Raw genomic sequence first — 21168 nt, forward strand, 5'->3', positions numbered from 1 at the left:
TTTGTAGGAAAACACTGCGTTTAAAAGAAAATGTGGGGACAAACTGAAAGACATGGCTGAGGTATGTTTTGGCCTTTTCGTGGGATTTGTTAAACATGAGAAAAATGCAAAACATCATCAGTCTTCTCCTTTAACTCTAGAAGCACCCAGCCATGCAGACAGTGTAGTTTTACCCTCTGAGATTTCTGCCTTCCCTCCAGAGTAACATAGTTGAAGGGAAACAAAATTGCAGTGCCCACAGCAGTGAAATCCTGACAATTCAGCAGCAACATCCATTTCCGAAAATAATGTAATTTCTGTCATTCGGAATTATTTAAAGAAAATACAGTACAGAAACACAAAGTTCTGGCTCATAAGGAATGATGGAGAAGATTATTGTTGTGAAATGGCACTATATAAATAAAACTGAACTGAAAAATGCTATACACTGTTTTATATGCCTTGTTTTACTAAACCTGACATGTTAGTAGGAAATATGGCATGCTGAAATAACTTAATCTGCACAAACTGCAGGCACAAAGGCAGTTTGTAAGAAGTACTTAATGCATGATTCTTGTTTCCTTTTTAACAGGTAACTGCAGCATCAAAGTTACATCTTCAAAGTCTTTGTTTTGTCTGACCAACAGTCCAAAATCTAGAGCCTGACCAAGGATTTTTAATACCAATACAGACACCGATATTGATACAGATATTTGGTGATTTAAAAATCTAATATATGAACAAATTTTTTATTTTTTTTCCCCCTTTCAGACACACAAAACATAAACCGATTTCCCGAACATTTCTTATGTGTAGCTATTTATGAGTCCTTACTGAGATAACATGACAATTCAATTTAAAAATAAACTTGTTTTATTGCTGCAACAAGTTGTGGATTTCTCATTTACGCTCTGGCTGACTCGGATCAGCTGGTTGTTGCATTTGTGCCGTTGCAGAGTGCCCTCTGCTGGATAAACTATGCATCATCAACACTCATAACATGATTGAAGGGTGTTTCTCCTGTCTCTTCCTTACTTTTTAAATTTTCATTTATTGGCCGATATAAATTCTGATACTGATATATTGGGAAATGGCTTATATTGGCCCCACCGACATATTTGTCGGGCTCGATCAAAATCACCAAATACTGTCTGTTGCAGGGATTATTGTAATGCTGAATAGCTGAGTACCCAGCTAGTAATTACTAGTTAGTTATACATGATTTCCACACAGTTTGAACTTAATTCTTATTCTTTAGGTCTTCTAAAGCATTAACTTAGATATTTTTTAAATTGTGTAGATGGTCAGTTTTTTAATTAATCAAAAGAAGCTTGTGCATTGTCATCAGCATCAGTCATCAATGATTCATGCATCATTGATAGGATATCGAGAACATTTTAAATGCCACTGTGTTATTAGCCAAATATTAGGCATGTTTTGTCTTTTAGGGTGTTTGTGTGACTTCTCAAGTGATCACTGTGCACACGAATATGAATATAGCAGAAAGAATGTCATTAGCGTTCATGTTCCAGGTATTAATACAGCAAACTTTAACAGCTGCAGATGTTGCTGCTGAATTTTAAAATGTAAACCATCCCCATGGATAGATTCTGCTGAAGGTAAAATGATATATATTTTTTTCTTTTCTGGGTATTCGGCTGAACTGGTCATTTAATCAGAGCCGTGATTATGCAGGCTTCAGCCAAACAGCAGCTGATTTCACTAATTACTTTACCTCTCGCTGTTTGAAGGTTTGCTAATCAGTGAGGTGCTGTACTGATGGAGTGAAAACCTGCAGAGTCTTGGCAGAAAAACCACAACAACAGAGGGTACAAAATGGACAGAAATAGCTAAAAGACACAGGGTGGTAACGGAAGCAAAACGGAAAAGAAAAGGAAGGGGTCCCATTATTCAGGGGAGGAGGAAAATGGCTGGCTGGGTGCAAAAGTCTGACAGAGAAGCAAGAAAGTGTGAGAGAATGATTAATGATAGGAGCGATCAAGACCGAAGGTCCATTCAAACCACGGCTGCCATGGTAACCTCTTTTTCCACTGCAAGATGGGAGAATGGAAACCATTTGTTAAGAATTTTCTAGCATTGTGCAAAATATTCATTAAGAAATATGGTTTCTGACAGCAATATAAACTTTTACAGCTGTTATTCACGCCTGTGTAGCGATTGGCTTGCAATTCCAGCTGTTTTTGTCTCCAATCGACATATGTGCTTTCACCCAAAGTTCAGTAAAAATCAGCACACCTTAAGTAAACAAGGCGACGAGGCCATTTGGCCGCAACGCACAGGCGAAAGCTTCTCGGCAGACGTGAGAGAGTCAGACCCGATTAAGAGAGCACCCAGAGATAAAAGAGAGAACATTGAGACATCAAGTGCAGCCTCAGACCTCAGACGGAGACAGGATCAAAGGAGAAATATTCAGGTCTCATGACACATTAAAAAGAATATATGAGCAGAAAGGGAAAAGAGATGGAGAGAAACTAAAAAAGAGAATCAATGAGAGTGCGCAAGGGTTATCAGCTGTATCAATCACAGATCCATAAACTTACCAGGTTCACAGGTGAGTAGGGTCAGGGAGGTGAAGCCTTATGGACTATCACTGCTACCATTATACTGCTATTTATACTGATTTTGCCTCATCACAACTCTGTGAACTATTAATCCTAACTTTGACATTTCCTTTGAAGATGATTTTACAAAATTTCTATGTTGATAAAAAATATATTAAAAGAAAAACAATGTTACTTTGTTGTTTGTTCTATATAATAACCTGTTACATTAACTCTAATTAATGGGCAATAAAGTGGAAATTAATATCTGTATGTTATGCCAAATATTTATTATTGATGAAAAATATGATGCTAAGGAAAAATAAAATTTAAAGCAAAATTTGTGCTGTTTCTTACTTTTAATTACAGCAAGCTTATGTTTATCACTCACTTAATAATAATTTATAATTTACAGACATTTAGTTAATATAAAAACCCTTAGATACAACTGTGCTCTTAGAAAGCGATCATCTTCTGTATGAGTTTCCCCACCGCAGACAGACTATTAAATACACATGTAATAGAAGACAGTTTCTGAAATGTATTTATTGCATATATTTATCTGCTTTGGAAGTTTTATTGTCAGTTCAGTTTAGTTTCAGTCCGGGTCCAGGGTGGGTTTGCTTATTTTGGTTCAAATGAAAAGGTTCAGTGTTAGTTTTAGTATTAAGGACATTTCTTTACAGTTTACAGTTTACAGTTTACAGTTAAAAACACACATCATTTGAATTTTCTTTTAATTGTTCATTTTACTTCAGTTGAAATTGACTTGAAAATGTTTTTTTTTTTTTTCCCACATCAGGGTTTTTGGTTTAGTTTTAGTGAACTGTAACAGCCTTGTTCCTCACATACTACAGCCACCTACCCTTAACCAGCCACCATCCACAGAGTCGTTTACCTTTCTTGGTGAAAAACTCTCGGCTGTACTTCCCAGCAGCGACCACTTTGCGTGGGACCTTCCCAAGGAGCTCCATGATCAGAGCGATGTGGTCTGCCCACCACCACATACGTCACAGAGGGAACAAGCACGGTTGAGCATTACGGCATGCACACACACACACACACACACACACATCAACACGCACATACGCTGGCTGAATGGTACCGACACACACTGATGCCTTAGGGTGCACCGTGGACACACTCAGAGACTGAGGGCCAATGCAGCGAGAGGCTTGTTCTCGATATTTTAATCACACTTTCAATTTGATTTAAAATGGTTTTGCTAGTGCCTATTTTTGTCCCTCTTAGACATCTGTGTGTCCCAGTCCCACCAGCTCTCTGGCCAGCGCTACCTCTTCTGTTGAAGAACTCCCGGGAATATTTTCCAGAGAGCGCAAAGTGCCTCGGAATACAGCCCAGCAGCTCTATGATGTGAGCTATGTGGTCTATGGAGGAGAGGGGGAGAGGTGGGAGGAAGGAGAGGGGGAGAGAAAAAACAAAAAAGAGGAGGATGGGGCAGGAAATGTTGACAAAGAAACAGAGAGAGAGAAAGAGTAAAGCCAGAGAGAGGAGAATTAATTGAAAGAAGGGTGAAATGTAATGTAAGAACATTTTAAATACAAAAAAAGAGGGATTAAAGGTTAAAAAAAAAAAAATAGAAGGGACAGGAAGTGAGCGGTATAAAGGTCAAAGGGGGGAGGGGTGAGGAAGGGATAAAGAAAGGGAAAAGAGGGTCAAATAGTAAAGGAGAAAAAACCCATGTTAGTGAGCTGTGCCTCCACAAATGAAATGACTAAAGTGACAAGTATTCAGATTCAGAGCTGAATGAACTGCATTTTCAATCTGGCCTGCTGAGTGGGACATCAAAAGGTAAATCAGGATGTCAGGATAAAACTGACGCTGGCTTATTGCCTGTGCAGAACATGGAAAGGGGCGCTAACTATGTGTCACATGCAATGAAAAAATAAAACAGCACAACGAGCTGAGTGAGATCAAAGACCCGGGGCGATGACGGGATAAATGAGAATGGTTTGGGAACGTGGTATATTTCACAAGACATAAAACTCAGGAGCATGAGTATGGTTAATGACTGGAGTCCACATGCAGGGATGGAGCATTACCAGAAAACCGATACACATAATCTCACAGGACACTTGGCTAATGTTGTTCTAAGTGTGAGCTCTGTGTGGATTGATAACATTTGAACAATTCAGCTTTTGGTGAATGAGTGTGGAGGCATAGCAGCAGATTTAAGGGACAGAATTTAAAGTGGACAGTGGATAGAAGGATGTGGGGAGAGGGTTGACTAAACTTTAAACTAAACTGACTTTGGGTCATTTTTCAGCACTAACGGCAAACAAACAACCTCATTTTTTTTATTAGTTTTTCTCCATTATTTGGGTAGACTGTAAGAAACAAAAGCCCCAATATTTTATACACAGTGACACACAAAAGCAGCACTTTTTATCCTTGATCACTGATTCATTTAGTTAGTACTGTTATGAATTCAGTATAACTTCATTAATATATGTAAAGTTGATCAAACAGTGGAGAAAAACTGTGAAGCCAGTTAGTTAACCAACTATTTCAAACATTTAAAACACTTTGCATTGAACATTTTCTTACATCTACTAATTATTTTAGTCAACATCCAGTTTAGAGTCTTAAAGATCAAATTATTCAGCAATAATTCCCCTGTAGAAGCTGCTGTTTCTATATTTGGAAATAAAAGTCTGTGTTTTGTGACTTAAAGATTTAAATACTCACCCTCGTCGCGGGAGTAGTCTTCTCCGGAGTGGGGCTCAAACAGGTAATCTCCGGTGGCCAGCTCAAATGCCTACAGTAGGACAAACTGAGTACTACCTCTACCACTGACTGTACACTTGTACATTTGCATATATGTATGTAACAATGCAATGCATGTGCGTTCTCCTCACCATGCAGGCAGTGCTCCAGATGTCAGCAGGAGTGCTATAACCAGCTCCTATGAGGACTTCAATGGAGCGGTACTGTCTGGTCTGGATGTCCTCTGTAAAGTGCTTATGCTGTCAGGGAGACAGGAGGAGAGGAAGGATGAGAACTGTGAGTTTGGATATTTGTCACTATACAATTATACTGGGATTTATCAATTAAAAAAAAAAAATCCCTTTTTTATGTATTTTTTTAAATTACCAAGATATGAGGTGTTTTTGTCTGATCCGGTCCCGTTTACGTTTTATCTTTGGAAATCAAACCCTGCTAAATTCTTGTCCTGCCTTGCTGAGTGCAGCTGGCTTGGTGTTCAGTCAGTATGTCTGACAGGCTCGATCTGGACATGTGTAGGGTGCATTTATTTACACTCTCATCTGTTGTTTTGCAAGACAGTGTGTAATTGTTGTGTGTGGATTTGGGATCAGATTAGTGCATCTGAACCATCGGTCGAGGCGGCGTTGGCTGCTGGAACGCACCTCCTGCCAGGACGCTGGTTTCAGCGGCCAGTCTCTAATAATGGCTGCTGCACTGTAAGCAGCTCTGTAATTGGAACGCTGATGGAAACTCTGAGTTTGATGTTATGCTGCTTCTGGTTTTCCTCTTCTTCTTCCTTGCTCTCTTTACCTCGTTAAAATAGCTGGACCTACGCGACCTGTGGCGAATCGCCCGCCTACACAGGTTTCAAATATGAATTCTTACAGTCAATAACTATTATTTATAAAAGCACACAGAATGCACCTTTACAAATTTTCAGGACCACATATGAGTTTGAGTGCTGCTTCCCTGTGAACTACTGGTTACATCAACTGCACATCTTAAAAACAGTCCAAATGGAATTATATTAAATTCCAGATACTCTCTTACCACCCAGCATGCGTTTCCAAGATCAGCGATTTTGACTCGAATAGATTCTGCGTTGCGGGGATCTAGAGGGTTGATCAAAAGATCTGCAGCTCTGGCCCTGACTGTCGGGAGACAGTGGAGGATTAACACATGCAGCAAGCAGAGATAGAGTTTAAACATTCTGGTGTATTAATAGACATTTATTCAAAACAAGGATCACTTCAGGCTGTTCAACAACAAAAAAAAATCCAAACAGGAGAAACTTCTCCATCAGCCCATATTTAGAGTGTTCAACCTCAAGTAGATAACATGGCTGATGTACACTTATAACACTGTTTTTGTTTTTAAGTTTTATCAACCTTCGTTCATCATCAAAGTGATGTGATTAGAAATTTGGAACGTTAATTAAATTACCGATACTAAAACGAAAGCTGCAGATGGATGATTAATGGTGACGTTAAGTCAAAAATAAACACCTAAAGCTATTCAGATGCTGTATACTAATAACATAGTAATGACATACAGTAAAATCAAAACACAGCAATGATGATTTGTGTTAGGGTGAAAACACTGAGCTCCAAAGTTAAATGTTAAACATATTAAGACATAGCTCAATAAATTATTTATTTAAACTCTACTCTTTATTCTATTATTCTTAATAAAATAAATAAATAATAATACATTTAAAAATAATATTTTTTAAAATTATGTTAAATAAATTTTTATATTGAATATTGAAGTGATGTTATGAAATAAAATGTGTTATTTCAAATGTGCTAAAATAAAAAAAAAAAAAAAAAAAAAGGACTTCAGTGAGGTCCTAAAATAACATTAGGTGTGTGAAAGGTTTAAGGACATGGGTCCAGAGAGGAAACCAATCTGAACTGCTCCAAACATAAATAAATGAAAGACAGGAAATGCACAATGTCTGTGTGTGCATATTTCTGACAAACGGGGGCAGGTAGCCTTATTACCGACTGTGTGCTAATAAAGCTGTTTTTCAAGCTTTTTTTCTCCCGTCTCAAATCTTTAAATCACTTTTTATTTATCCATTAGATGTTTGAGGGTTATTTGTGCATGTTCATTTGTTTTTTTTCTTTTCTTTTATTACAGTAGGACAGTTGAGAGCAGACAGGAAAGCAGGAAGAGAGAGCTTTTGTTGGGTGGGGGTGTTGCCCAGGGCAGATTCAAACCCAGGCCTCTCCAATAGCCTTTCGGCATATGGGTTCTCTTGTTCAACCCAGTGAGCTATCCCAGTGTCCAGTATGTTCCTCTAATAATGACAAAGAGTAGAAACTCTGTGTTGATGGGCTCCTGAGCCTCTGAAACATTGTAACCACTGATGAGGTAAATAACAAGAGTGCACGGTAAGGTGTGGGATACACTAGACATCAAGTGTAATATTGTGGTTTCAGGAGAAATTGTAAATGTTATATTGTATAAAAATAAATAAATACTAATTTAATCTTTCAAACAAACAATGTTATTCCATGCTCGCCTTGCAGCCGGAAGGTTGCAGGTTCGAGCCCCTGTCCCTGCGCTGCGTTGTATCCTTGGGCAAGACACTTAAATCACATTGCCTAACGGTAGCGCCGGTCTCTGGCTGCATGACCGCAGATGCTCATCTCTGGATGAGTGATCTGGAACCATCATTTCGTTGTGTGCCTTGTGCGCACAATGAGTTGAATCTAACATCTAGACAGACCACAGGAGGATTTTCCATTACCCAAAGCAAGAACACTAATTCAAAGTGTTTCATATCAGACTACGGTGAAGAAGGGATTTACTGCCAAAACAAATAGCATGAATAACCAATAACATTCAATTTAAAAAAATATTAAATGAGCATTTTTTTGGCGGGTAGAAATTAATCAAATGAATTGGCATTATTGTTGACGTGCTTAAGTAATTTCTCTCCAGGCACTCCGGCTTCCTCCCACAGTCCAAAGACATGCAGTTAGTAAGGTTAAGCTAAGTGGTGATTCTGAATTGGCCGTAGGTGTGATTGGTTGAGTGTCACTCTGCGACAGACTTACTGGATCGATGTTGAAATGCTGTGAACCACTGTTGTGGTTCACTGTCACAACGCTCACACAACAGTGGGTAAAAATCGCAATTTAAGTTATCCTCGGTTATTTGAATTGATGGTTGTATTGTAAGGAGATTGTTTGGTGTGTGTGCGTCTGTGTGCATCTGTGTGCGTTGGTTGGATGCGCCGCCTCATGCAAAATTCCTCGGGCCTCAGGAAAGATAGCTGCTGCATTGCTGTAGCTAATGGGGATCCGGCTCAACTAAACTAATCCAAATGAGCACGTCTAAAGTTCAGAACAACTTGTGGAGTACCCGTGGCCAGCAGTGGTTTAAGACGGGACAAACCATTAAGCAGCAACAAAGCCTAACCCATCAGGTCTGAACTGCCTTACTTTAATAATGGGTGCTGAGTGTCTTCATCACACCTATCTAAGCATTTCTTCCAGCCTTGGAACAACACTTCATGGCAATTTCCCAGTGTCAGTGGCCTCTTTTTCAGCATGATGATGCGACCTAACATCTTGGTGCTTCATATGAGAAAGGTGTACATGACTCAGTGAGTCAGAGAGATTAGACCTGACAGCACATTAGAGGGCGGTGGTCTTAATGTTTTAGTGCATCACTGTGGAAATATGTTTAAAACAGTTACTGACATTTTTAATTTGATTAAGTATGGCATTTTATTAAAAAAAAAAAGAAAAGAGGCCAATTTTCATGTCATATTTTGCACTGAGTGGCTCCTACACCCACTATCTATTAAAATCATGGCTATTTTTCAGGCATCATCCCTAACATACTGAATATTAACAATATCATGAGTTTGAAATTGGTTATTATACCAAAATGTTCTCATTTTCTCTGTGTAGTTCAGTTAAAAATCATTACCCTTATCTTACCTTTCGGTGTGTCTCCCGTGCTTGAGGATGACACAGTGCGACTGCGGTCTGCAGTGGGGCTGTTGGGTGAAGGTCCAGCTTCGATGTCTGCTGTACCAACGCAAATGGGGTTTCCTGGCTCAGGATCCAGAGGCAAGTCAGGAAAGATGGGAATTGTACCTAGATGCCGCTCACTGGAGCCGTTGGTGAGTCCTGGCTCTCCCAGTTCGCCGTTATACATCTCATAGCCAGAGCTGAGAGAGTTGTCCCTGTCTGTGTAGCTGAGCTCAGACTCCACCAGGGGGCAGAGAAGAGGCTCTGGGGTGGGTGAAGGAGGTGGAGGCGTGCCTGGGTTTGCTTTCAGTCCCTCAGAGCCTAACAAAACATGGCCGTTGGTTTTGACTGAATTGGTTTTATTGTTGTGGGGTTTGATGGGGGAGGTGTTATCTGTGAGGAGGTCAGTAGTGGTGTCATCATCCTCATCTTCCTCCTCCTCTTCCTCCTCCTCCTCTTCGTCTTCTTCATCCTCCTCCTCGCCCTCCTGCTTCTTTGAGGCCTCTTCTTCCACCACCACCAACACCTCCTGCTCTGTTTTGCTCTCACTCTTTGGCTCCTCTGTCTCTTTGTCCTCTTCTTCTTCTTCTTCTTCCTCCTCCTCCTCCTCCTCCTCCTCTTCTTCGTCTACTTTCTCTTCTGTTTCCTCCTCCTCCTCATTCTCATTCTCTGTCCCTTTTAATCCCTCTTCCTCCTCTGCCTCTTCTGGCTCTACCTCTGCTTGTGTTGGATCTCTGCTGCCTTCCTCTGAGGCAGGGGGAATAGGGGCATCTTTTTCAGCGACAGGCGTGGGTTCATCTTCTTCTTCCACCTCCTCCTCAGGGTCATCATCGGTGATGTGGGCTGCCTCACTCTGCTCCTGGGGAGGGGCTGCACCTAACATAGAGTGAAGAGAAAGATGTACAGTAAGTGGAATCAGACAAGATATAGGCAGAGAGAAAGGGAACACGAGAAGAGAATAAAGACAGGAGAGAAGGTAGCAGAAGTGAGAATGAAAGAGACAGAAGGTGCAGAGACAGAGGGTGGAGGAGGGAGACGGAGAAAGACATTGTTTTTCTTTTCTTTTTTTTTTCCTTCTTGTGAATCAGCCTAGCCTTCCATACACAGCAGGACTAGCGTGGGCCGAGTGGTTGGAGCCAATCCACATCCTATTCATTCACAGACAGACTAAAACCAAGACCATACAAATACTCGCACGTGATGCTGATCTATCAAAGCTCTGCTTTGGAGAAAGAAAAAAAAATCACCTTCTGGGTACTGACAACCTCAATACAGCTCTCTTTTTTTTTTCCTTAAAAAAGTGCTGTTATGCTCACTTTCCTCTCAGTGCATTTTATTGGACTCAATAGCTGCAACGGCAACCACAAAGTTGCAGTAAACGTTTCCTTTAGCTTAACTGAACTAAAAATAACAGTGAGTAATAGTTACCGACTGCAAACTTTGGCCTTTCTGAAGCTTATCTCAGGCTTCCAATTAACAACATTTTATTTTTTAAACATTCAACCTGATAATCACACTAATTTGCCAGTTTGTCTCACTTAAACTGAGACAAAATGGCAATTGAGTTAATCTGAAATCTAAAATGCTGCTGATGATTCAGACTGAAAAATAGGCTGCGAGGAGGCAATACAGCAAATTCACTGCAAGTAGCAAACTAATTTACACAGCCTATAAATAGCCGACAGGAGAGCAGGAAACCATAAAACAAACATTAGACAGACGTGACAGGGAATGGAAATGAGCTGAAGACGTCACCATCTGATATTTAACTTTGTTCCTACTGTAACTTTCTGGAGGAGAAGTTGGATAAAAGGACACATATGACAGTAACAGATGTATATATGCACTAGTATTAAGAATAATAAGATAAAAACAAAATATCTATTTTTAATGCATGTGTCTTTATGCATTAAATTATCAAAAGACCTGAGTCATATCTGGCACACTGAAGCAGTAAGGATTTATTCACAAATGTCTAAATGTAGTAAAATTGTTTATCTTTACAGTCATGACTCACATGTGTGATTAGTCAGCCTGACAGGCCTCTCTGCTCCCTCGTCCTCCTCGTCCTCCCCGTCCTCCTCATCGTCGTCGTCATCATCGCTGTCTCCCAGGGACGTGCTGTGGCCCGGAGGCGGTGCCGGCGGCTGCAGCGGTGAAGGCAGGTTGCGTTCGAGTGGCACCTTCTCGCCCCCTTCTTTGGCTCTCTCCTCTCTCTTCTCCGCCTCTCTCTCCAGGGCTTCGATCTCCAACATCCGCCTTTCCAGCAGCTCGGCTTGCCGCTTCTGTTTCTTCTTCAGCTTCTTCTTCTTGTTCTTGGAGATCTTTCCAACCTGATGGGGGGTGGAGAAATAAAAGCACGGAGGGTGAGTCAGAGGGAAGCCAAAACACAGAAATAAAAAGCTTTTGATACTTTAAGTGGTGTGTTTTCATTTATAAGTGAGATGTGCACTAAAATGTCCAGTCCAAGTTGGTAGCAGGTACATGTACTGCCCACTACCGCTAAAAATATGGTGACTGCAAATGTTTCACCCCACCTGAAGAACTAACATTTCACCCTGGCTCTCAACTTTTATTAATATTTAAAAGAAACCAAAGAATATGATGTAGGTTTTCAAGTTCTTTTAACTAAACGGAACCATTTAAACTGCAATGGACTATTAGGAAGAGCAACTCCTGTAACTTTGAGCGTATATTCTGGCTAACATGGAACACCAGACTACTAATTATAGGTTAATAACTGTAAATAAGACATTTAGTGCATTTCTTTTTAATACTGCACTGCACGTATGCATGTATATTGAGTTTGTGTCTTGTGTATGTTTGTGTGTGTGTGCATGCCTCTCATTTCATACTCACATCTGTTGTACTCACCGGTTTGAGCTGGGGGGCTGTGCTAACTGACAAAACAGAAAGGAAAAACAACAATCAGGCACTTTCGAGTTTCACCGCCATCAGGCCGTCAGACAACCGACACAACAGTTAAGAGTTAAATGCTCATTTAATACTTTAAAACTTTATATGTTCATCCCAGATTGATGTTAATGGTTTATTCTTTTCATGCCTTATACTTCAGATACATAACTGGTTACCCTAAGGCTCAGAAAGACCCCACTGGCCGATGCAAGCAAATGACAGCTAACAGTGGGGTTCACCAAGGGGCCAGAGTTCATGTGGAGTTCATCGGGAATAATTTTGAGATTTTTTTTTTTTTAAGTGGAGGAACTTTACAAGCACATTAACATTAAATATAAGAGCTCCTGCATGTACTGCTGCAGTGTGTGCAGCAAAAATCTGTAATAACAAAGAAGTTAGAGATACTGAATAAATACACTAAATAAACAACAGACCTCAGTGCATGCTAGCTTTTTGTGGCAATATGCTACTGCTAAAGTTGGATTATATTCCAAAAAGCAATCATCTGGAAACAAAGTTAAATAAGCTACAATGCAGTAGTACATTTTGAGAAATATGTGATATTTATTTCTTGCTGAGTGTTGAAGAAGACTGACACCATTGTGACATCAATATAGTGTAGCTACAGTCATGTGAAAAAGAAACTCTATGCAGTCCTCTCTGTCAACCCTTACTGCTTCCATAGGAATTAAGAGGTTAAGTAGCAGACCGGTGCTGCAAATCAAATATACTTGATTAACTAACAATCAGAAAGTGTGAACACCTCTATAAAAGCAGAAGTTTTTGCTGGTCTGGAGCATTCAGGTATGTGTTAAACATAATGCCACAATCTGCCCAGGCGTGGACGTCCAAGCAAATTTACCACAAGGTCTGGAAAAAAGCCGAAGAGCTACAGTCCATCTCAGACTCTACAGGCCTCAGTTAACACGTTAAATATTAAAGTTCATGACAGCACAATTACAAAAAGACTGAACAAGTATGGATTGTTTGAAAAGATTGCCACAAGGCAGTCTCTTCTCTCTAAAAAGAACAGCACAACTTAAGTTTGCCATGTTGCATCTGAACAAACCACAAGACTTCCGGAATGTCCTTTGGACCAAATGGAGAGGTTTGGCCACGTTTGGTGAAAACCAAACACAGCATACCAGCACAAACACCTCTCCTGATTCAGTAAAAAAAAAACAAAAACAGAAAGTTACACCATAACATAACCATAACCATTACACTTAAGGTACATACAAATATTTGTCCTGCCAATTTCTAAAGATATTTGACATTTTTATGTGTCATGTGTAATAGGTTTTCAGATTAGCAGCCCAGCAGGCACAATATTATCAAACTGCACCCCCCCCCCCCCCGTGTAAAAGATAATTAACTTATAACACAAGCACTGTAAAGTATTTTGGCACTTGCGTCCTCTGTAGCTTCAGCTGTGACTGAATTACATGAAGCAGAGATGGATGACATATTGTTATAAAGCATGTCTACACTTATATTGTCAGACTGCAAAAATACCCAAGAGCTACATCTCAGAGTAGAGTGCTAAATGTTAAAGTTCATGGCAGTACAATTAGAAAAGCACTGAACAAGTATGGCTTATTTGAAGGGCTGACGGGGGAAAGCCTCTTCTGTCTAAAAAGAACAGCAACAACGCTGCAAAGGAGGAGTGGGCCAAATGTGAGAGACTCATAAAGTCATAAAGAAAACAGCTACTTCAAGTTACGCCTACTACAGGTGGATCGGCATGCTATTGAATCATGAAGTGTACTAATTTCTTCTTTTCTTTGGTACATGACTGTAGCTATACTATACTGAGCTTATCCAAGCATAAAGACTGTAAACAGTAAACTACACCTGGCAACACTTTTCCTCATTTGTTTAATATGAACTGTTAAAATAACAAGCTACGGTTTCACTGGAGGTTATGAGCTGTTTCTAGATTTTTGCTGTAGGTTTAACTGTTTCTAATCTTTGTACTACACTAAACTGATGACTGGCAGCTGTAGCTTTATATCTTTAACCAACATACCCTTTACAAGAACAGTATCAGTGCTCACATCTTACTCTAAGAAGCAAAGCTCATTTCAAATAAGTATTTCCCTTAAAACACACGTGGTGAGAATGAAATGTGTCCCTACCTGCTGATCCAGATGGTGGTGGCGCTCCAGCTTTCTGCCATTCTGTAGCTTCCATGGCCATACGCCTGACAAACACGTCATCTACACACATCAGGATGTTCTCTGGCTTTATGTCTGTGTGGATGATTTTACACTTTGTGTGGAGGTAGTCCAGACCCTGCAGGACCTGCAGACACGTTCGGATAGACTTTTGTATGCCTCCAGTCAGGTCTGTCCAGATTTGGTCACTTTATCTTTTTATCGTAAGTCATAATTAGCATATGAATCATTGGCCAAAATGTACTTTGTTAGGTGAGTTATCTTGACCTTTCTCCTTTGACCACCGAAATCAATTTAGTTCATCTTTGAATCTTAAAAAAAAAAAAAAATGTGTGTGCTAGATCTTAAGAAAGTCTTTCAAGGTGTTCCTAATATATTGGAATGACAAGGATGGGCATATCATGCTTTTAGCCATAGCTGTCTGGCACAGAAGCATAAAACCACGCTGATATTTCTTGTTTAGGCACGGATACACAAAAAAAATGTAAACATGTCTCTCTTCTTTTCCAGATCTCCTTCCCTGTCTCTCTGCTTTTCATTCATTCTCTCTTTCTATCAGCCAGCTCAACCATTCTTCAAATGTTTGCCATGCTTTTCTCTTTTTTTTTTCAAAGCTTTGAAACCTGAGTGAAGGACAGTCTCATTCAGTTTCTACCAGAGAGATTAATCTCTTGTCTCCGGTTTCTACTCATCTCCAGCTCAGGTTAAGTGAGGATGGCAGCAGCTGGAACGCAACTGAACATTTGCGCAAAGTTATATTAATTATCTATATACTGAATTACTTTATACACCATTCTGCTTGTTGTTTTTTTTAATGAACTCTTCAGCAGTCAACATTTTACAAAGAGTACTTGGGACAAAGAAACTAAATTGGTTAGAAAGTTAAGTTAACCTTGATCACTGAATGAATTATGGAGAGAAAAAATGGATATAAAGTCTCCATATTATGTTGCAAACACAGTACTGTGCAAAAGTCTTGTGCCACCCGTCATTTCTTTATCTTCTGGAGAATAAAGGATGTATTTTTGTGACAGGCTGCTAATAACAAAGTGCCTAAAGATACAGTTTAAAACTGGTCCTTTGCCAAGTTGTCTGTTATGTGCCGACACAACACTGGTTCTTTCCTTGAGTTAAGTTCCTTTTTTATGGACGCCTGGGTGGGTTAGTGGTGAAGCCAGCGACCACATACATATGCCGCGTTGCGGCGCGGGTTCGCGTCCCGGCCCGTGTGTCTTCCCCTGTATCTTTCCCCCCATTTCCTGTCTCTCTCTACTGTCAATAAAAGCTGCTGTGGCCAAAAATGCAAAAAAAAAAAAAAGTATCTATTAAGTTCCTTTTTTATGCCTGAATGATTCGTAGCTCTGAACAAAAAACAAAACAAAACATTTCTCTGAAAATGATCAGGTACAAAGACTGGACTGAAAATGAGTGAAAAAGCAGCCAAAGAAAAAAATACCTTCAGAAAGCCTGGAGAACTATTGCTCAAGACTACTTTAAAAAGTAGAGTATAAAGAAATTTGGGGGTGTATGATGATCTTCTCATCCTATTTGCATTAACTTCACACCTACAGTTTCAGCTATTGGAGAAACAAAGTGACAATTTGGATTAATTTTACAAATGCTGGATTTCAGTATTCAAGTGTTAAATTCATCCAAATTTTGTGAAATATTTAGTCATTTTTATCAAGTCTATAAATATAATCCATTACTGTGTGTGTGTCTGTGCCCTCACCTGTCTGATAATGCTCTTGACACACGGCAGCGGGAGACCTTGGTAGTTGGATTTAATAATCCATTTCAGCAGGTGGTGACCCAGCACCTCAAACACCATACAAACATCTGCGACTGGGAGTCAAGGACTCGCATTATCGTATCTTTGTCACACACACCTCCAAACATGCACGTGCACAATTAGGATACGTATGCCATTGACTCCAGAAATCTTGAAGTCATCTATCAGCTGTACCACCATATCCTTGTTGGGGTCACTGGGGTCGCTCTCTCTCACCTGGAGGACAAGATGGATAATGAGATACAGTAAACATGTCAGGAAGGACAAAAAAAAAAGAGGATGACCCAGACAAAAGGAGGATGAAGAAAAGATATAAACAAAGGGAAAAGGTCAGGAAGACAGGAAAGAGGAAAGGAAGAGGATGAGAGAGATGATGTGGAAGATAAAAGTTACTGAAGAACTGATTATAAGGTGACTGTCCTCTGCATCTACCATGCAAGACAAATGATGAGTGCATATTTAAAGAAAAAGGGAAGAATGTAAAGTGTTAAGGAGGTAGGAAAAAATGGAGGGTGAAGTAAGAACAGGAGCTAAGGAGAAAAATGGAGATGGATGCAAAATTGAGTTATAATAAGCAGCAAGAACAGAAGGAAAGACAAAATGAATACGAGAAAATCCAAAAACCAAAATGTCAAATTAATCAGATTCTCACACATCGCAGCAGTTTGATCTCATCCAGGGCCGTCTCTGTGTAATGCTGAGCACTCTTCACCACCTTCATTGCCACAAAGTTCTTCACTCTGTAATGCCACACGCACACATCGTTTTTATTTTATACTGACTCACACACTAACAAGTTGTTGAAGCCAGCAAAGCTGATTAACGTCACCCTGTGAGAGAGATGAAAATAGGAATCACCAAAGTGAACCGGCATTAACGGGCTATGTCAGGCTAGGCTTTACTGGTTGTCATTCACACTACCCACACTGCCACTGGAAATGCATATGTATGAGCTGTGTGGCATTTAATTAACATTAAACAATCTTAACATTATGAGATGGTACACCGCTGACACACTTCTTTGTCTTCTCGCAGCCCATGTTTAAACTCTTCATAATCTAGTTATTACAATGTAACCACTTTCTGTTACTGGTGGATGACACATTATTTCAGGATATCTGGAGTCTCACTGAATTTATTTATTTGAAAGTACAACAATTTAGCTATATTTCAAAGATAAAAACATTTGCTAGCTGTACACTGAAGGGAATAAATCCTTTGTGTTTTGCTTTTGTCATGTCTGTCAACGATGGGTGGTGAACTGGAAGGAAAATGAACACATGAAAATGATGACAACAGTGTCACAGAGTTGGACTCCTTACACGCACCTCTATTTCTGCCATTAAAAACTGCTAAAAAGGCTTAGCTGTGACATTTGTCGTACATGTGCAAGACACAGGATACAGATTGTAGAGGCCCTTAAAAAGGACCACCGCACTACAATGTTATCCTATCTATGCCTTCTGTTTCCTGAACTATAGGAATAATTCCTGGAGAAAGGAAGAAACAAAAACATACAAGGAAGCACACAGAAAACAGAGGTCATGAGTCGGATCTAAAGACAACACAAAAATACACAACATCACTCAACAGCATGCATTCATATATTCAGTAAAAAAGAACATGCAAAAAACCAACAGCAATTTATTTAAAAAAGAATGAGTGGTGAGTAATGCACATCTAAAACTGACAAAAACTGAAAGAAAAAGAGAAAAAAAAGCTAAAAGAGCATAAGAAAAAAAATATATTCTTCTGACATCAACTTTGTGTGAATTTCTATATAAGCCGCAAACATGCGTCTTAATAGTGACACAGCGAAAATAAAGAAGAGCCAGTATCTGTCGCAGACTGTGCCTACAGTAACCCAACTCACTAGTTTATGAACACCATTAGTGTAATTAACACTGGTGAAAAAAATTTGTTTGTGTGGATGTGTGTGAGTCGCTGAAAGGTGACACTGGGCTAATGATACTGTTATCCATCTACCTCGGTTGCCTTGTGAACACACAAACAACATGACAGTGTAAATAGATGGCTTAGATGCCAGCACAGGGTGGTGCTGCTTGCAGCTGTCGTTGTGGTGACGCACCAGATCCAGTCAAAAAAGGGCACACGCAGCGCGGGTGGCTTATGTGAAGTGAGAGCACGATAACAAAGGGAAGGAGTGCAAGAGCAGCCTTCATGTACATGTGTATGAACGTTTGTTGGCATGTGGGGCTGGGTGTATATGAGTGCCCTCCCCGGCATGTTTGTGGTTTGTGTGTGTGTGTGTGTGTGTGTGTGCATGCATGAGAGAAAGGTGAAGCAGTATCTGAAAGCCTATACTGTACTATAACATGAATGTGTGACTCACTGGATGTCCCAGCATAGCCATACGGTGGAGAAATGGCCCCACCCCAACTTCCTGATCACATGGTACCTCCCGTTGAACAAATCCCCGATCTTTACCGGATGGTACCCTCCTGAGAGAGAAAAAGAGAGAGAACATGAAGGTTACAGTCGATAACCCCGCAATGACTTGAAATCCATTAGTGAGTAAGAAGTGGAGGTAGAGCAGCAGCCACATAGAGGGAGGAAGGTCAGACAGTCGTTTTCACACATGAACTCTGGACAGTGTTGAAAGAATTAGGTCTGGGCACTGTCTGAAGTTGCCTTTTCTTAAATGTGGCACATGACAGGAGATTCTTCATGACAGATGCATTCTCACTACTTGAAAAACTCCATTTGGTTTAGGTAAGAGGAAAGAGCATGCAGGAGGCTGTCCAGCTGACACACACAACACCCACTTGCTTGCTGTAAATTCTTACCTGCTCTATTCTCAAATGGGCTGAGAGAGAAGAAGGTTTGGGGTTTTTTAAAATGTTCTTTCCTATTTCAGAGCCAGACAGTATCTATTTCTGACTATATATGTACACTATATTGCCAGAAGTATTCACTCACCCATCCAAATCACTGAATTCAAGTGTTCCAATCACTTCCACGGCCACAGGTATATAAAATCAATAACTTAGGCATGTAGACTGCTTCTACATACATTTGTGAAAGAATGGGTCACTCTCAGGAGCTCAGTGAATTCCAGCGTGGTACCGTGATAGGATGCCACCTGTGCAACCTGTCCAGTCGGGAAATTTCCTCATTGCTAAATATTCCACAGTCAACTGTTAGTGGTATTATAACAAAGTGTTAGCGATTGGGAATGACAGCCAGGAAGTGGTAGGCCACATAAAATGACAGAGCAGGGTCAGCAGATGATGAGGCGCATAGTGCACAGAGGTTGCCAAATTTCTGCAGAGTCAATCGCTACAGACCTCCAAAGTTCATGTGGCCTTCAGATTAGCTCAAGAACAGAGTGTAGAGAGCTCTGTGGAATGGGTTTCTATGGCCAAGCAGCTGCATCACAAGCCTTACATCACCAAATGAAATGGAAAGCACTGAAAGCAGTGGTGTAAAGTGCTCTGTCAATGGACTCTACAGCAGTGGAGACGTGTTCTCTGGAGTGATAAATCATGCTCCTCTATCTGGCAATCAGATGGACGAGTCTGGTTTTGGCGGTCGCCAGGAGTTCCAGTGAAAGGAACTTTTAATGGTTGACCATACCAAGACATTTTGGACAATTTCACGCTCCCAACTTTGTGGCAACAGTTTGGGGATGGCCCCTTCCTGTTCCAACATGACTGCACACCAGTGCACACAGCAGGGTCCATAAAGACATGGATGAGTGAGTTTGGTGTGGAAGAACTTGACTGGCCTGCACAGAGTCCTGAACTCAACCCAATAGAACATCTTTGGGATGAATTAGAGCAGAGACTGTTTGCCAGGCCTTCTCATCCAACAGCAGTGTCTGACCTCACAGATGTGCTTCTGGAAGAATGGTCAAACATTCCCAGAAACACACTCCTAAATCAGGTGGAAAGCCTTCCCAGAAGATTTGACACCGTTATAGCTGCAAAGGGTGGATCGACATCATATTAAACCCTATGGATTAAGAATGAGATGCCACTCAAGTTCATATGAGTGTGAAGGCAGACGAGTGAATACTTTTGGCAATATAGTGTATATGTGATTATTCTATATTCTATCAGGTATCACAGTTTTATGTTTTATATTTTCAAATCAGCTTTGACAAATTAAACAGTTCTTATAAACACAAAGTGCTGTATGCACTTTACCTAAAGAGTAAAAAAGTGCACTGAGCATTTTGAAAGTTCTTAAAAGATTCAGATTTAAAAAACAAACTACATAAATAAAATGTGATTTTTGTCCCTCATCTTACTCAAGTGAGATCTGACAGTTCAGCTCTGCTTCTCCAAAACACTCTTTAAACGCAGAGAACGTAGCCACCTGGGGTGGGGAGTTCCTCTTGACGTGATGCTGATGGCGTGTGATCAAAACATATTTAGGTATACTAACTAAAGCAAAATAACATTCAGAACATGCTACACTTTTTTTTTTTTTTTAAATGAAAAGTGAGTGGTAGCATTCTTCAGCAGTCACATAATGATGCACCATTTTGAAACGTGGCTGTCTTATAATGAATGCTTTGAATGTTGTAAAGCTGCCTTTGTCCTCCTGAGCTGTGGCAAGAAACTAGGTTGTGTCTCCATTTTGGCAAAAGCCAAACAACCCTGAAACGCTTGTGACACACTAATAGCTTAAACATTGCTGCTGTAAATCCTGTCAGGATGGAGCTCTGGAGAAATGAGGGAAGAAGCAGAAGAAGAAGAGCAAATACAGACAGAGGTGGGGAGAAAGCGACGGGATAGGACAGGGAAGCCAGTGTAGGGCTCCATAAACCAGAAGATGATGTGGAAGTAATGGGCTGGGACAAATGTGTGCATGTGTCTGACCTTTGCAGTAGTCCGCGGGGTCCTCCTGCTCCTCATCGTCGGAGCCCAGGATCTCCTCCTCCGGCTCTGGGGGCCCTGCCGGCTCAGGGGGAGGTGGAGGGGGCGGCGGGGGAGGAGGGGCACTCACCGGGGCTTTCTGCTGGGTGTCAGGCCTGTTAATGCAAAGGACATGAAAATTAG

General features: G+C 40.5%; 1 protein-coding gene across 4 annotated transcripts in view; it reads right to left on the reverse strand.

The window, feature by feature from the left end:
* srpk2 (SRSF protein kinase 2) overlaps positions 1-21168 on the reverse strand; it is a 68848-nt gene that overhangs the window by 2672 nt on the left and 45008 nt on the right. The window contains exons 3-16 of one of the 4 annotated variants that reach the window (XM_030732237.1): positions 20989-21140; positions 18495-18603; positions 16794-16881; positions 16270-16357; positions 16082-16188; positions 14311-14476; positions 12116-12156; positions 11274-11589; positions 9224-10132; positions 6318-6418; positions 5420-5527; positions 5250-5319; positions 3836-3928; positions 3439-3531 (exon numbers count right to left, since the gene is read on the reverse strand). In XM_030732237.1, the coding sequence (XP_030588097.1) occupies positions 3439-3531; positions 3836-3928; positions 5250-5319; positions 5420-5527; positions 6318-6418; positions 9224-10132; positions 11274-11589; positions 12116-12156; positions 14311-14476; positions 16082-16188; positions 16270-16357; positions 16794-16881; positions 18495-18603; positions 20989-21140 (2441 nt within the window). The remainder of the gene's footprint in view (positions 1-3438; positions 3532-3835; positions 3929-5249; positions 5320-5419; positions 5528-6317; positions 6419-9223; positions 10133-11273; positions 11590-12115; positions 12157-14310; positions 14477-16081; positions 16189-16269; positions 16358-16793; positions 16882-18494; positions 18604-20988; positions 21141-21168) is intronic. The other 3 variants (XM_030732239.1, XM_030732238.1, XM_030732240.1) reach the window with 3 other exon arrangements.

This window comes from Archocentrus centrarchus, chromosome 6, assembly GCF_007364275.1.
Source record: "Archocentrus centrarchus isolate MPI-CPG fArcCen1 chromosome 6, fArcCen1, whole genome shotgun sequence".
Lineage (NCBI taxonomy): Eukaryota > Metazoa > Chordata > Actinopteri > Cichliformes > Cichlidae > Archocentrus > Archocentrus centrarchus.